Raw genomic sequence first — 17,229 nt, 5'->3', positions numbered from 1 at the left:
TGACCAACCTAAACTGTCCCGAACTGAACTGCTTGTCAAACCATTTCAGGGACCAATAAGCCAGTTCGGTATTCCGAAAAACGCAAGTAATCGGAATTTGGCAAAGGTCATTCGAGAATAAAAAAAAGCGAACGGGTGCCTGGTAGCGGGGGAGAGTGGGGTGTAACAGCGAGAGAGAAAGGGGGTAAATGCATGTGGGAGACGGAGAGACGGTGAGACATGGGAGAAGAAAGGTTTTAGTTACAGACAACCACTGGTAAAGCCATGGCTCGTTGCTTCTAGGAGAGTCTAGAAAATATCCTCAATTGAGAGAATGCAACTTCAGAACCCTCTCGTCTCGACCGCGCTGGAGATTACCGCGAGCGCAAGGAATAAATAACCTAAAGTTTGTATTGAGTGAACTGAGTGTTCTTACCGTCCTTGTCGTACACCGGCGTTTGAGGAGTCAGCGCCCGACAGGTGAGCGGCCCGCGGTAGCTGGTGCCTCTCTGCTTGCCGCTGGAAGAACTGACACCTCAACTCCCCGGGTCGGGCGCTGCCTCCTCGACCCCGCTGCTCGGCAGCGGCCGACTAGGATTCCAGGGCATCGTCGATGCCTCGCATCAGCTCCTGGTCCCCCGCTGCCGGTCCGGATAACTTGACCTACGTTGGTTAAGGTGAAACAGAAATCCAACCACTTTCACAAAACGCCGGTGTACGACGAGGACTTTAAGAACACTCAGTTCACTCAACGCAAACTTTAGGTTATTCCTTCCTTGCGCCCGTGGAAATCCCCGTTCCCATCCATTCAAACCACGGCGCAAAACTCTAATGTGTATGAAGTCTGAAGGAGGGTCTTCTATCCAGAAGTCCGCGGACGGGAGTGTCGGCCCAGGCCCGCAGCCTGCGAGGAGGGGAGGCGCCGGACCCCGGACCCAGCTCGACTCTGCCGGTCCCGTGCAGCAGCACGGCTGCCGCGAGTGTTTAGCCCGAGCGACTTCTGGGACCTGTGCATGCGCAGTCAGAATACCGAACTGGCTTATTAAGAATCAACCACATTATTGTGGGTCTGGAATCAGATACATGCCAGGCTGCACAATAACAGCAGGTTTCCATCCACGCTAGAGATTAGGAAATAGTTGGGCTTTAATTGCAATCCCTAATTCTTCTTTTTACAAATGTTCAATTTTGAATTTTCATTATAATGCCATTGACTCTTTGGGGGTGTTAACATAAAAATATTTTTTATTAGAACCCATAGCGTTTCATTCTCAAACATAGGAATGCACTGTTTTGCACTGAAATACACATCATAGATGTCAACCAGCACTTTTGCTTTGCAAACTTCACTTAACTAATCGCTCCAGGAACACATCCCATTTCTCAAGTTAAAACACTGCATACCATGGTCATCATTAACCAACCTACAATTTTTTTAATCCCCGTTTTAATTACTTTAAATTCTTCAGCTGCAATGGTGGGAATCCAATTGATGTCACCAGATCAGTAGTTCAGGCCTCTGCCCCCGCCCCCACCCCCCCTAATAACAATTTGTCGTCTGCAGACCATTTTTTTAAATACACTTATTGCTGCTTGGAGCTGAAAGGCAGGCAACTAAGGATCCATTTTACAATCACTACACATGTCATCAGCTTCTGCTCAGTACAGTTGTAAGCGCCTGATTGCATAGATATGCCAAACAAACATACCCATGTAGGTGGTGTATCATATTATGCAAACAGTAATCCTTCTATTACACAGTAATATCTGTGCCTTAATAGGGTGTTTTGGTTAAAGTAACCACTTCAATCAGTTCTGCACAGCAGAGTGGCTGCTTCAATCTTGTATGTTTGGTATAATATAACCCTCAACACATGCTGCCTAACATTTCATAAGTTGGAGTGGAAAATGGATATCAATGAACAAATTTTCTAATGAACCGCAATTACAGCATATAATCCCACTTTATTCAGTATAAAGTTATCAGTTTTCCAATCCAACAAGTCAATACAATTAAATAATAAGACGATTTCAAAAACTATGCACAAGGCATTTTTCTATGAATAGGTAAGTGGTTACAAGCTTAAAGGATTTGAACTTTTGAAAAGTGTCACATGTCTAGGCCACCTAACAAACATCTAACCTAAAAATAACCTAGCTTATTCACTCAAAGTCTGCAATTATTTAAAAATGTTTAACTCACTAAGCTTTTATGCTTGATACAATGCAAATCAACATTACTTTACAGCTTGCATGCATTTTGATCTCTTGTTGAAAAGACCAAGAGTATTTTAGTAAAATGCCTTGAACATCAACATTCAGAATTTAGATATCACATGCTGAACCTGAAAAGGGCAATTTGAGCATAATAGCCACATGTCAATGACAATATATTACAGTTTTATTGCCAGAGGAAATGTATTACTTTTACAGTGTCCCAATTTTAATTCATCTAGAGCACAATATCCTTTCTAGAAGATTTGATAACTTGTACAAGACAGAAATAGATAAAGAAACAGATCGGTCATTAACTACTACTTTTTATCAAAGTTAACAGTTTTACATAGCATACTTGTCTTCAATGAAAGCACCATTTAAAACCATTTTGATGTTTTAAAACCACCTATATTTCATTTCAGACATTCCTTTTAGCACAACTGAAAGATTTAAATACAGCCAGATGGGATCCATTAAATTAATAAAACTCTTTGTAGCCAAGTAATTCTTCATGGCCCTACAAAAAAAAAGGACAAAAATGTCATCACTGGAGTTTATTTGAAAATGATGTTTTCATTTAACTGAATCTGGATTTAAAAGAAATTACATTAAATCTTACGACTTGAAACTATACATGACCACTGGACATGTATTGTTTTAATTAAACTTTAATTAAAACATCTGACACAAAATTGTTCTTTTTGAGAATCTTATCTTTATATTATCCATATTTAAATTATGCAAAGCTAACTTATATACTCAGGCTTTAAATTGTTGAGTAACATTATGTATGTCTTCAAGTAGGTAGATTTCAACATTCATGAACAGCCAAGCACACATTTAATTCCCATTTTCAACTGCTGAGAAGATGGGTTTCTGTGCACGATGCAATTAAATCAAAACAACTATCATCTCCTTTATTCCATCTTTATCTCATCATTGTCAATGCAATCTTACCCAGTATAAACATGTTAGACATACAGGAAACTAATAATAAAACTAGAAATAATTGCTGTCCCAGGAGCTCATAGCTTTCATGTGCTGGGTTGTCCTATCTTGTGAGAAATTATACATTTACAGTAAAAAGTAAAACATAGTCTAGCAAACAATCTTTGCACAGAATCCAACATACTTTCCTTTATTTTTAGGTTACATCTCGACTTACAAACCTGTATTACCATTGAATGTGCTGACAATGAGGTAAGTGTCCACCTCACGAGCAACAGCTGAGCTAAACAAATACTTACCATCTACTCCATATTGCCTGTCATATACCTATATTGGCTGATGAAGAGTCTCAACCCGAAACATCATCTATTTCTTTTCTCCAAAGATGCTGCCTGGCCCGCTGATTTACTGCAGCAATTTGTATCTACCTTCAGTGTAAACCACCATCTGCAGTTCTTTCCTACACACTACATATTTACTGGGTTAAAAAATAGGAACCAGACCTCTGGTTGAGAACCAACTAATCACCTTTTTCAGATTCCACTATTCTGCAAGGTCTTAATTATATTAACTGACCTACTGTTATTGCATCAGAAAGCATCAAGGTGCAGCCATATATCTGCACATCAAGACAACCGTAAACCTCGAAGCATGTGACGTTGTAGATGTGGTTCAAAATATGACTGGCATATCTTTTTGCAGCAGAATAGAATATTTGGCACAATCCAGAAAATGTAAACTTTTTTTGCTGAGCACCTGGTTTCTATTCTGCAAGTCTGAGGAAGTATTGAAAGGTCTGTTTAATTTTCATTATTTATCAATGCTGAAGGTAGAAACAACATGCAGTGGCACTAATAGAGTGGGCTGAAAGATGGCAGATGGAGTTTAATGCTGATAAGTGTGAGGTGCTACATCTTGGCAGGACAAATCAAAATAGGACGTACATGGTAAATGGTAGGGAATTGAAGAATGTAGGTGAACAGAGGGATCTGGGAATAACTGTGCACAGTTCCCTGAAAGTGGAATCTCATGTAGATAGGGTGGTAAAGAAAGGTTTTGGTGTGCTGGCCTTTATAAATCAGAGCATTGAGTATAGAAGTTGGGATGTAATGTTAAAATTGTACAAGGCATTGGTGAGGCCAATTCTGGAGTATGGTGTACAATTTTGGTCGCCTAATTATAGGAAGGATGTCAACAAAATAGAGAGAGCACAGAGGAGATTTACTAAAATGTTGGCTGGGTTTCAACAACTAAGTTACAGTGAAAGGTTGAACAAGTTAGGGCTTTATTCTTTGGAGCGCAGAAGGTTAAGGGGGGACTTGATAGAGGTTTTTAAAATGATGAGAGGGATAGACAGAGTTGACGTGGAAAAGCTTTTCCCACTGAGAGTAGGGAAGATTCAAACAAGGGGACATGACATGAGAATTAAGGGACTGAAGTTTAGGGGTAACATGAGGGGGAACTTCTTTACTCAGAGTGGTAGCTGTGTGGAATGAGCTTCCAGTGAAGGTGGTGGAGGCAGGTTCGTTTTTATCATTTAAAAATAAATTGGATAGTTATATGGATGGGAAGGGAATGGAGGGTTATGGTCTGAGCGCAGGTATATGGGACTAGGGGAGATTATGTGTTCAGCACGGACTAGAAGGGTCGAGATGGCCTGTTTCCGTGCTGTAATTGTTATATGGTTAATAGTTTCCTTTACACTGTCAATAGAATTATATATGATTCATACCCCTCTTCCTTGTCATCTCGGTTTACTTCCATTAAGGGGCTAAAGCTCGATTATCTTTGATCATTTGCACAACAAATATGAGAACGGTTGCAAGGACTTTGATTGTAGCGATTCCGGACTTTAGAGATACCGCACGAAATCAGGCCCTTCAACCCAACAGGTCCGCACCGACCAGCGATCACCTCATACACTAACACTATTCGACACACTAGGGACAAATTACAATTTTACCAAAGCTAATTAACCTACAAACCTGTACGATTTTCGAGTGTGGGGGGCAAGCCAGAGCACCCGGTGAAAACCCACGCAGTCACAGGGAGAACGTACAAACAATACCCATAATTAGGATCGCACCCGGGCCTCTGGCGCTGGATGGCAGCAATTCTATCGCTGTGCTCCTGTGTCGCCCCAATGACTAATTAGCTGAACCCACTAGAAGCTTGGTTTCCAAGGATATGTTGGAAAAGTTGAAACTTTACACTAAAGGAGCGGCTTGACTTCATTCAATGGGAGGCAATTTTCAACTTCCTTACCTGGGCAGTGATCTGCCCATGAGATGACTTCCCTACTGTGAAGTTCAGCAGAAAGAATGAATAGTTGAGCATACACAGCCATGGGTGCACCTTGCCCCACCAAATTAGCATCCAGGTACAGAGGTGAAAATGGATGAAGGTGAAAGTTATTTCCTATACATCCATTATCAGAGAGTTACCACCATGCTGGCCTGAAGCAGTGGTGGGAGGAGGGGTGTGCAAGAACATGTTGATTACAATATTTTCTGATGCTTAAAGAAAAGAGAAAAGTGTCACGATTTAAAAAAACATAAACAGAAACATGTAAAATTATTCCTGTTTAAGACTTAAAATATTAACCAGAGCTTAACTTCATCACAAGAATGAATGCAATCAACTTTAGGATGACATAGGACACTCGTGTAAGTACAAGGATTGAGCTTGAGGCATGATAGAATTAATCTCATGAAACTGTATTGAAACTGTATTGCATCATATCAATTTCACAAAAAGAACCAGCTGATTTTTAAGAAAACACTGTCATTAGAATCAAAGGCATTGATTGCATGACCCATTCATTCATGACACAATGAAGCAGAAAAGCAAAATAAGCATCCACAAACTGACATCCATTAATTCTGTATCACGTATATCTCCATCCATGGTACACAAAAATGCCGGAGAAACTCAGCGGGTGCAGCAGCATCTATGGAGCGAAGGAAAAAGGCAACGTTTCGGGCCGAAACCCTTCTTCAGATCTCCATCCATGTTGTTTGAACTGTTAAGCGTTCCAACATTGTAACAAAAACAAAGAGTTATTGGCACATCCCTGGCGCGGGATGTGGGTATTTCCATCCATTCTTGTCGATAGCACAAAGTGCTGGAGTTTTATTTTTGGATAAACAAAACATATCTACATTCTACTTTCTTATAGGTGGTTCAGAAGAAGCACTTGAGCTTACAAAAAAAAAAATCAGTATCTGATCTCTTTTCAGACTGCGTTTCTTCCTAGCAACAGGACACACACAGCCAGTCGTATCACGCATTATCGCCGTGTCTTCAAAAGCGGGCTGTAAAAAGCCAATTGAAAATAAACTCCATCGAAACTACATTATCTTCGCAGCGTTTGATTCCCTACCCCCATCAGTGGTACCAAATGGCAGAACCCAGCAAATTTGCCTTTGAACAACAGGAAACGTAAGCTTCTGTCACCTCCCATTGAGAAGAAAATGGATTAGAGGGACCGACAAAGAATTCGCCAGGAAGACATCGCTCTCAATATGCAACTGATTAACACGCGCAACCTAATCTGCAACATCATGCCTCTCTCTTACAGCGAGTACCGGGTAGAAATACTGCTGCATAATTGAACTTTTGTAGCTTTCAGGCAACAAAAACACATGCATCCAATTAAATTAGCTTCTTGCAATCCTATGCCTCCAATACAGACTAAACTCAAATTCTTCCGATGAGGAAAGGTTGTTGGCCAGCTCGTCACATAAATCAGACCCCCATATCGTGGCACACAACAACGATGCTCCTAAACATCAAGGAAAAGTTCATCTCAACACACACTTTTCTTAACCCCCGACTCCAAAGCAATTAATTGCATTTCAGCGGCTGCATAGTTAAATAAAATACAGGAAACCGCTTGGCCAAAATTAGCCTCGAATGAATGCAATCACTTTATCCCTTGGGTACTAAAGAAAATTGTAACCCCATTTTTAAAAAGAAACAAAATATGCATCAGCAGCCTGTTGCAATGGAAGACTTACATATACCGAACGGAAATCTGGAGAAACTATAACTCACAAACACTGAGGTCAAATGTTAATCACTGAGTTTAGCGACCTCTAAAAACAATCGTGTTACTTGTTAACGTGAAGCGCAATGTTTCCCCGATTCCAAACGTGCATTCGGCAAAGCAGACAGGAAATGAGAAGAGTTTATTCGACTTTACCTTATCCCAGCATTGTTTGCTGGGAACACATAAACGAAGACGAGGGAAAGAAAAACACATACTTTCTCGCCGCAAACATTTTACAAAGTCAGCCTGAAGAGCACTTCCTTTTTTTTAAAAGTAATTATAAAGAGGCTTAAACTTTACCGTGGAGTGAGCATCTCAAAGCTCTGTTCGATTAGTTGGAATATACGGCTTGCAATTTCAGATTGAACAACCTACTTTTGTTTCCTCGAATTAAATTCTCCTTTAAAATTCTTACCTGTGGAAATCTCTCCGAAAAGTGGGCAGCACATTAACAGAAGCAGCACCAAGTGTTTCCCAGGAAGCATCCACTTTATGCTGGTTTTGTACATCACTCGTTAGTTACGCGCAGACCAGAGCAACTATAAAATAAGCGACCTGGTCGTGTTCATCCACAGAGCCCGAGCGGTGCCCCCTCTCAGGGAGACGAGACCACGAGAACGGGCGACCCCAATCTGCACCGGGCTACAGAGCCGCTCGCCTCTCCTGCACACTCCCTCCCAATCGAGCATCAAAAGCTCAAAGTTGTCCCCGAGCTGATCGAATTCGACTAGGTTTTTGCAACATCTCCTGCAGCCGAGAGAGCGCAAGGTTTGCAGTCCTGCAACAGTCTCCCCTTCACACTCAAGCGCTGTCTGTGTACGTGTGCGCGCGACCTCGGGCTGTGCGCGAGCGCGGGGCTCGGGCTCGGGATCCGCGCTCGGCGAGACCCCGGAGCGCGCGCCCGCCAGGCCAGGCAGACGAGACTCGCCGCCCCCTCAACTAAAGTTAACAGCGCGTCCTGCAGGTGGGAAAATGCCTCTCCACAGGGCCGGGGAAAGGGATTCTCCGACAATGCACAGCAACAAGTAAGGAAGATGCAGAGAGAGAGGAACAAATAAAATAGAGGGTGGGCTCTTCAAAACAGTAAACCGCCTCGCTTATTTGTGATGCGGATCAGTCGCCCTGTTCTCCGCCTTAATTGCAAACACTGACCAAACATAATGCATTTATTTTAACATTGGAGCACTTTTTAAACTTTCTCGAGCCATTACTTTGAAAACTTGGGCTCTTAGCTTTATTTCTGGGCAGATACAAATGGGAAAAAAAAACGTGAAACAAAGATGCTGGTTAATACACAAACGGACACAAAGTGCTGGAGTAACTCGTTGTTTAAGAAGGAACTGCAGATGCTGGAAAATCGAAGGTACACAAAAATGCTGGAGAAACTCAGCGGGTGCAACAGCATCTATGGAGCGAAGCAAATAAGCAACGTTTCGGGCCGAAACCCTTCTTCAGACTCCAAAGTGCTGGAGTAACTCTGCGGGTCAGGCAGCATCACTGGAGGAAAGGGATAGATTACGTATCGAGTCGAGACAGTTCTTCAGGCTAATGAAGTTACGTCTCTATCGGTCCTTTACTATATCACAGTTCTGGTTCGATTATTCTAAAGCTGAAGGAACATACAGAAAATAGTAAATAGATCAGCAAGAATTATGAAAGAACTGAGGTTATCGCTATCAAGAAGGGACCAAAGGCTGCCTCTCCCCTCTTGACAAATTAAGGTTGGTGGAAATTCAATAAACCTCACAAGTGGAGCAAAGCACAATAAGTGGTAACTAATATAAAAAACAAACAAAAACTGCTAGAGACATTTGTGGAAAAAGATACAGTTAACTTTTCAGGTATACGATCTTTCATTAGAACTACAAAAATGAGAAGGCAAGAGTTTTAAGTGGCAGAAAAACATAGAAATTAGGTGCAGGAGTAGGCCGTTCGGCCCTTCGAGCCTGCACAGCCATTCAATATGATCATGGCTGATCATCCAACTCAGTATCCCGTACCTGCCTTCTCTCCATACCCCCTGATCCCTTAAGCCACAAGGGCCACATCTAACTCCCTCTTAAATATAGCCGATGAACTGGCCTCAACTACCTTCTGTGGCAGAGAGTTCCAGAGATTCACCACTCTCTGTGGTGGAGGGATTGGCAGGACAAGGGTAAAAGACCACAATTGTCAAAGAGATTAAGAACTAGGTTATAAAGGACATTTAGAGGGGGGAAAAACAAAGGAAAACTGAAATGCAGATGAAAGCTATTGCTGAGATTGGTCGAAAGGAGAATGCCTTAAATGCCCAACAGATTAGGTAGCGTCTAAGGAGCTAGTAAAAATACATGGATTAACATTGCAGATAGATAGGGAATCTTATTGCAGAACAGAGCAGTAGGCTGTCTATCTAACCAGTTGTTCTACAGAAAATAAAGAACAACCAGACAGGTGAATATTGCCTATTAATACATTACTTTACAGGAATAAAGAGTTAGAAGGTGGTCACATATTATCACATTAGTAAGAGTTATTTTACTTAAGTAAAACACAAAGTGCTGAAGCAACTCAGAGGGTCAAGCAGCTTCTCTAGAGGACACAGATGGGCAATGTCTCAGGTCAGGAGCCTTCTTCAGCCTGATCGTGGGGAGAGGCAGTTGGAGATAGCTAGAAAAGTGTTGAGGTCAGGAGGTTTGATTTGGTAGATGGGTAGACAAAGGCTAGAGATGAAAAGGTGACAAAAGGTTGTCAGATAAGGAGAAAAGAGTAGAATGTAAAGCAAGAGGAAGGGAAATAGGTGGAATGGAATGGGGTGGGATGGGGAGGAGGAGAAGAGGAGTGGCAAATGGTGGGATAAATTGTTGCACACCAGGGTGAGGAGCAGGGAAAAGAGTGAGGGTCGAATGGAGGAGGCCCAGGACAGGAAGTTTGGGATAGGAATGGGAAGGGGAGGTAAAATAGTTAGCAACCCAGACATCAAGCAGACCTCTTTTGGACCAAGTGCAAGTGTTCATTCATTCAGTTGCTTAGTCCATGCTTGGACTTGCTATGCGATAGTTTTGGTTGGGCCAGAGGAGTGAACCAAGGAGTTGCAGAAAGAGCCTTTTCTGGGAAAACCGTAAAAGGATGGGGATGGGAAGATGAGACTGGTGGTGGGATCACGTTGACAGTGGTGAAAATATTGGAGAATGTATTGGATGCGGAGACTGGTAGGGTTAAAGGGAAGGACCCAGGGAACCCTATTCGTGTTCTGTCTTGGGGGAAGAGGGGGTGAGAGCAGAAATGCAGCATACAGAGGAGACCAGAGTGAGGGGTACATCTACAACACCAGGTGGGATACTATGTTTGTTAAAGAAAATCTCCGATGTTCGAGAGTGGAAAGCCTCATCTTGAGAGCAGATGTGGCAGAGACGGAGAAGTTGAGAGTCGGGGATGGCGTCCTTGCAAGAGTCACGGTGGGTGGACAAATAAACAAGATTACTGTGTTCAGTGGGTTTGTAGTAGACATCTGATGATAGTTTGTCTCCTGTGATGGAGACAGAGAGATTGAGAAAGTGGAGGACTTTCCACGTAAGCAATAAAAAGGTGGGCATAGCTGGAACCAATAACTTGGAAGATGACAGGAGTCAATGTTTTTGAGGGTGAGAACAAGTTCCACTAGGCTCAGGAGAGTAGCAATAATGGAGAGACTAATTATTCATTCATGAAATTGACAGCAACTGGAAGGCACAAGACACTGCAGATGCTGGAATCCTGAGCAAAGAGTTCTGGAGAAACTCAGAGGTTCAGGCAGCATTTATGGAGACTGGATAGATGACATTTCAGGTTGGGACCCTTCTTCAGTCTGATGCTGCCTGACCTGCTGAGTTCCTCAAGCACTTTGATTTTTCGACAGCAACTTAGCTTGATAATTAAAATACTTTCTAAAAATCTTTCCAATGATATGTTCATTTAGAAAGAGGTCATTAAGATATCTCTATATCTCCAACCAAATACTTGATTACATATTCTGTTTCAACCAGATCATCTCTTATTCTTCCATATTTTGTACACTATCGGTTTACAGTGCAATTATCCCTCACAGGGTAGTTTCCTTATCTAAGAAATTAAACTATCTATCCTAGTTTAATGTAGTTTATCCTACATTAGATATGCAGAATACAAATGTACACAATACTCATTGAAATCCAGTGTAATTTCACACAAATGGCATTGTAGGACAGTAGATCATTTGGAAATATTTAACATACATTTTAAATCAAACACCATGTTTTATATCCAGCAATGTTCTTCGAATGTATTCATGTGGCCCACTATGACTTGAGGTCACCATCCCAGAGGAGATTCTGCCTGCCCATTGTTATGTTCACAAGATGTAATGATAATGCAATTGAATAGAATAAGACATTACGTCTAATTAAATTTTGATAATTCACTATCCAACTATTCAGCAATCTTGATGGTTTAGTATCTGGCTCATGGGTGTGGTCTCCAGCACACCTTTGGAACCCAATGGGTCCACAGTTCCTACTCTCCCCTAAAACTCACCAAGGCCTTGGTTCCCATGATCCTTTTAAATTTATTGGGTTCACTGAAGAATGTATAACATCCCAAAAAGTGTATTTAGTATGTATTGGAATATTAATACGAATAAAAAATGGTGGAGTCATATACAATCATTATGCCCCAGTGGCATTTAGAGAGGCACTTAACTAGGCAAAGCATGGAAAAATACAGACTGCTGGAGTAACTCAGTGAATTAGGCAGAATCTCTGGAGAACATGGGTAGGTTACATTTTGGGTCAGGACCCTTCTGGATCAATGGGATCAATAGACAATAGGCAATAGGTGCAGGAGTAGACCATTCGGCCCTTCGAGCCAGCACCGCCTTTCAATGTGATCATGGCTGATCATCCCCAATCAATACCCCGTTCCTGCCTTCCTCCCATATCCCCTGACTCCGCTATCTTTAAGAGCTCTAGCTAGCTCTCTCGAAAGTATCCAGAGAATCGGCCTCCACTGCCCTCTGAGGCAGAGAATTACACAGACTCACAACTCTTTGTGTTAAAAAGTATTTCCTCATCTCCGTTCTAAATGGCGTACCCCTTATTCTTAAACAGTGGGCCCTGGTTCTGGACTCCCCCAACATCGGAAACATGTTTCCTGCCTCTAGCGTATCCATACCCTTAATAATCTTATATGTTTCAATAAGATCCCCTCTCATCCATCTAAATGTATAAACAATAAGATCCCCTCCCATCCCTCTAATAATCTTATATGTTACAATAAGATTCCCTCTCATCCATCTCTCCAGAGTATACAAGCCCAGCCACTCCATTCTCTCAACATATGACAGTCCCGCCATCCCTGGAATTAACCGTGTAAACCTACGCTGCACGCCATACTATTTGTTTCCTGTCTGCCAACCAATTTTCTATCCATGTCAGCACTCTACCCCCAATACCATGTGCCCTAAATTTGCCCACTAATCTCCTATGTGGGACCTTATCAAATGTTTTCTGAAAATCCAGGTACACTACATCCACTGGCTCTCCCTTGTCCATTTTTCTAGTTAGATCCTCAAAAAATTCCAGACAGTTAGTCAAGCATGATTTCCCCTTCGTAAATCCATGCTGACTCGGACCGTTCCTGTTACTGCTATCCAAATGTGCCGTTATTTCAACTTTTATGATTGACTCCAGCAACTTCCCCACCACCGATATCAGGCTAACTGGTCTATAATTCCCCGTTTTCACTCTCCCGCCTTTCTTAAAAAGTGGGATAACATTAGTTACCCTCCAATCCACTGGAACTGATCCTGAATCTATAGAACATTGGAAAATTATCACCAATGTGTCCACGATTTTTAGAGAATCATGTATAATCTTTCCACTGACTGGATAGCACTAACCAAAAAAGCTTTTCATGGTACCTCAGTACATGTCACAATAAACTAAACTAAACTAAACTATTCTGTCCTACACAATGTTTCTGTCATATGGAGACAAGATTTCCCTAATATCCTTCCTTCCAGTCTCCCATCAATAGATCCAGCCACATCATATCACTTTCCTCTATTATCCATGATTTTGGTTAGTAGTTCAGCATCACTCCAAACAAAGGATTACTAGACTCAAATCTATAATTGCTTTCAAATCCCTCTACCTCTGAGACTTGCAGCAGCCTCATAAACCCACCTAATAACTTCACTATTTAATATCCTGACTGTACAGGCCCATCATTTCATTCCACCCGTGCACTTTCTTAGCCCGCAGCCATGTGCCATCAAACTCCATATTTTACGTGTACTGGGATACATTTTAGACTCGGCTTTGAGTCACCTTTCCTAACCATTCCATCATGCTTTGACTTTTTCTCCTTTCCTTTTCAAATTTTACATAGTGTCTTAACTTTCTCCAAACTTTACAAGCCCATTTTCTTTATTAAACACATCTTATACCATCTGTTATTTTGTTTGATTTAACAACATATGCACAAAAATCATCAAGTTGAATAAGTCGCTCAGTGTCAGTGTTCTGAGCTTCAAAGTCTTGGAGTAAGCAATTTAAGATCCATATAATTATGCATCTGCCAATGGGTCCACACCCTTTGATATAAACATGCACAGTGAATGTTTGATATAAACATGCACAGTGAATTTCCAAGAAGGGTTATATATATTTTGGCTCTCATGTGAGCTCTAGTGAATCAACTTAAAACCACAAAAGGCACAATATTAAAAACCATTAAGGTATTAATAGAAATTACTGAGGTCTAGTGATCAGCATATCTCCTCCTTGCTAAATTCAACAAATATCTGGGAAAGAACCCAGGATCTCCTTTTTGCAGTGTCCTGTCTACCTTCATATTGGGAAAAAACTGGGATATATCTTAATCTATTGGAGAACTGGATGAAGCTAAAATATCAAGACATGTTCTCGTTTCACTACTACCTCTGAAGAAGAAGGAACAGAAGCATGAAAACCACCAGTTTAAGAACAGCATCTTCTCAGCAACCATCAGGCTCTTGAACATCACACATTACACTAACCTCAGTAATTCTGATCTTATGTGAGCTGTCTTTGTTTGCACTATAGACTTTGGTTTTGCACTAATATGGTTGCCCAATATTAGGGTTATTAATTTATTGCATTATTAACTATTATGTATTATTCAGTGTTATTGTTTTTATGAGTCTATTAAGCTAGAGCAAGTAAGAATTTTATTTCTCAGTTGTTGGTTTACATATGATAATCAAATAATCTCAAATGATCTTCTCTTGAAACTAATGAAACACTGTCACGAGTATGGGCTTTTGTGTCGCCAATTTCAGAAGCTTTAGCAAAAAACGGGCTGTGGTACAAGACACTCAAGATACAATTCTTAGCTTTGACCGAATCAGCAGTGTTCAGCCAATGTACACAAATAGATTCCAATGCAGAGGAGAAACAGAAGAAAAAAATGTAATATATCTGCTGTTGCAATAATGTCTCTTACAGTAAATATGTGGAATTCTCAGGTTTAACTATAATAATAATAATAATAATAATAATAATAATATAATAAAACCGGAATCAAGTGCCCACATTCACATCTTTGGACCAGACAGATTGTGCACTGTCTAATGGCTCAGAAATCCTGATTGATAGAAATCTTGCTCACTGGGTGATGTTTTCTCCATTGCCATTAAATCCATCAGAGTTCCGTTCCACATTCATTATAAACTCACTGGGGCCTTATTTTCAGTTCTCCTTATAAACTCACCTGGGCTTCATTCCAATACTCCTCATAAACTCACTGGAGCTCTTTCCTACACTCCTTTTAAACACTCATCTACCCCATTTCCACATACCTTTTAAAATCAGAAGGGCCCCATTTCCCGCATTCCCCTGGTTCACCGAAGAATATTATTATTTGGTAACATCTAAAAAAAGTGAATTAAAAGTAAGTTAAGATATTAAAAGGAGTAACATCCAATTGCCCTTCGAGACCTCTCTTTGGCCTTATTTTTCTGTCCCTTGTGCTGTCATCTTCAAAACAGGAGCCTTGTTCCTCCCTGCCCCGACTCACTGCCAGTTCTGAATGAGGAGAAATTTCTTCCATTTAAATATCGAGTAAACTGGTGCCATTGTATTTTGTTCCCGTTTTCATCTCTGTTTTAAAATCTCTCCATGGCATGACTCCTGGCTGACCTTTTCCAGTCGTAAAGACTCTGATGTCTCCAAGCTGCTTAACTCAGTGTTTAACTTTGGACTGCTTGAATAATCCATCACGTAGCCACTTTGAGCTAAAGTGCCAAACCTAATTGTCAATTATAAAAACAGGGAATGGTGGAAATACTTCAGATGGAGCAAGTCAGATGCAGTTAATATTTTCATGACTTTTCATCAAAATCTTCCAAGGCCACTCCATGACATCAGGTGCCTCGATCACATACCTTTACAGAATTTAACCATTCCCCATTACTAATTCCCTCCTTGTCCTCTCAATTTCTCCATTCCTTCTTTGTTTCCTGATCTATTTTCCATCGTCTCACCCATTTACCGTGTGGAGATCTCTGTAGCTGTTTTGGAGACTTCACTATAACAACATCTCAACATGCTTCACAACTGAGCCAAGTCATGCTCGGCCATCGGTAAATTTCATCAAACAATTTTTTTGAGACAAGGTTATTTTGGATCAGGGCCAAATGCAGCTGTGGCTCCAACAAGCTGTCTGCCCACGACAGCAGTCACGTTAGAGTTGAAATGAAGGGTTGCATAAAATTAGTGTGTGAATGACACAGAAGTCAAAGTTCAGTGGATGAGGTTTTTGAACCTTTGTGCTCAGACATGACCTATCCATTTTGCATTGCAGGATCACCTTCCTGGTCATTGAATAAATCTGTTGATTTCCTCCACCCAGGCAGCTAAATCCGTTTTTGAACATTAGGCTGAGAAGGTCCCTATCTCACCGGGGGTTTGAATCCATTGCCGACCTGATTTAACTGGTCTAACTGGTAACTAGTCATGAATTGTCTTTCTGCTGACAGGTTCGCAGGCAACAAAAGCTTTGCATTGTACCCCGGTATAGGTGACAATAAATTAAACTGATCTGCCAAAGCCGTTGTACAAGATGTGGCTGCTGTTGTTTGAAGACAGCTGGTTGGAGCCATAACTGAGAGCAGACTACTGGGTAGACCGATGTGGACAAGCTGCCATTACAGGACATGAAAGCCACCCCCTCCCCCCACGCATCAGAGGTACTATCCCTCCAGAGCACCCGATGCACCACTAGAGAGTAAGACACTATATAAATGGAAGTTATGTATGAGGTTTGTTTAAATGTCTTGATCTGGAATTCACTGCATTATATTTTCTGTGCTTTGACACTTTTATGATTATGAAAAAAAACTTTTATTTGTGAGATCCTTCTAAGACAGAGGAGGCACCTTTATTGCAGCTGCTTGGAGACATTATCTTCATTCCTCTGGTCCAATTCAAGTGGATGAGCCCAGGTGTTATTTCTGACCTTCCATCTGAAAACATCAGAAATAGAATTGCTTTGGAGAAATTGATGCAAATAAGTTTTGGAGAAAAATTAACAAGGCTAAAAAATGTTTCAATATTAACAATTAAATATTTTGTGTTGAATCACTATTTTCATGTTGTTCAGACTCCATTGATACCCTTATCAGATTGGTTGAACAAATTTATTTGTTGCATGCATTTTCTTTTAAAAATCTCTTCCCTTTGTATCATATTTTTATCATCCTTACTGTAGCAACTTTATTATTTTATTTTAGAGATACAGTACGGAAACAGGCCCTTCAGCTCATAGAGTCCATGTCGACCAGTGATCCATGTACACTAATACTATCCTACACACACTAGGGACAATTTACAATTTTCCCAAGTCAATTAACCTACACGTCTTTGGAATGTGGGAGTAAACCGGAGCACCCAGAGAAAACCCACATGGTTACGGGAAGAACGTACAAACTCCATACAGACGGCACCCGTGGTCAGGATTGAACCCGGCGCTCTGGCGCAGTAAGGCAGCAACTCTACCAT

At 41.2% G+C, this 17,229-nt stretch overlaps 1 protein-coding gene and 1 long non-coding RNA gene across 4 annotated transcripts in view; both read right to left on the bottom strand.

Annotated features, from left to right (window-relative positions):
- Positions 1-8,068, bottom strand: part of ror2 (receptor tyrosine kinase-like orphan receptor 2) — a 249,366-nt gene extending 241,298 nt beyond the window's left edge. For 2 of the 3 annotated variants that reach the window (XM_055632858.1, XM_055632860.1), the window contains exon 1: positions 7,611-8,068. In XM_055632858.1, the coding sequence (XP_055488833.1) occupies positions 7,611-7,704 (94 nt within the window). In that variant the 5' untranslated portion in view covers positions 7,705-8,068. The remainder of the gene's footprint in view (positions 1-7,610) is intronic. The other variant, XM_055632861.1, reaches the window with a different exon arrangement.
- Positions 1,929-7,192, bottom strand: LOC129695685 (uncharacterized). The gene is made up of 2 exons (XR_008723210.1): positions 6,016-7,192; positions 1,929-2,713 (listed from the first exon to the last, which is right to left on the bottom strand). It is a non-coding gene; the product is annotated as an uncharacterized LOC129695685 (long non-coding RNA).
- Positions 8,069-17,229: the final 9,161 nt, after the last annotated feature.

Source organism: Leucoraja erinacea, chromosome 3 (genome assembly GCF_028641065.1).
Source record: "Leucoraja erinacea ecotype New England chromosome 3, Leri_hhj_1, whole genome shotgun sequence".
NCBI lineage: Eukaryota > Metazoa > Chordata > Chondrichthyes > Rajiformes > Rajidae > Leucoraja > Leucoraja erinaceus.
This window is presented reverse-complemented; position numbering and strand designations above follow the sequence as displayed.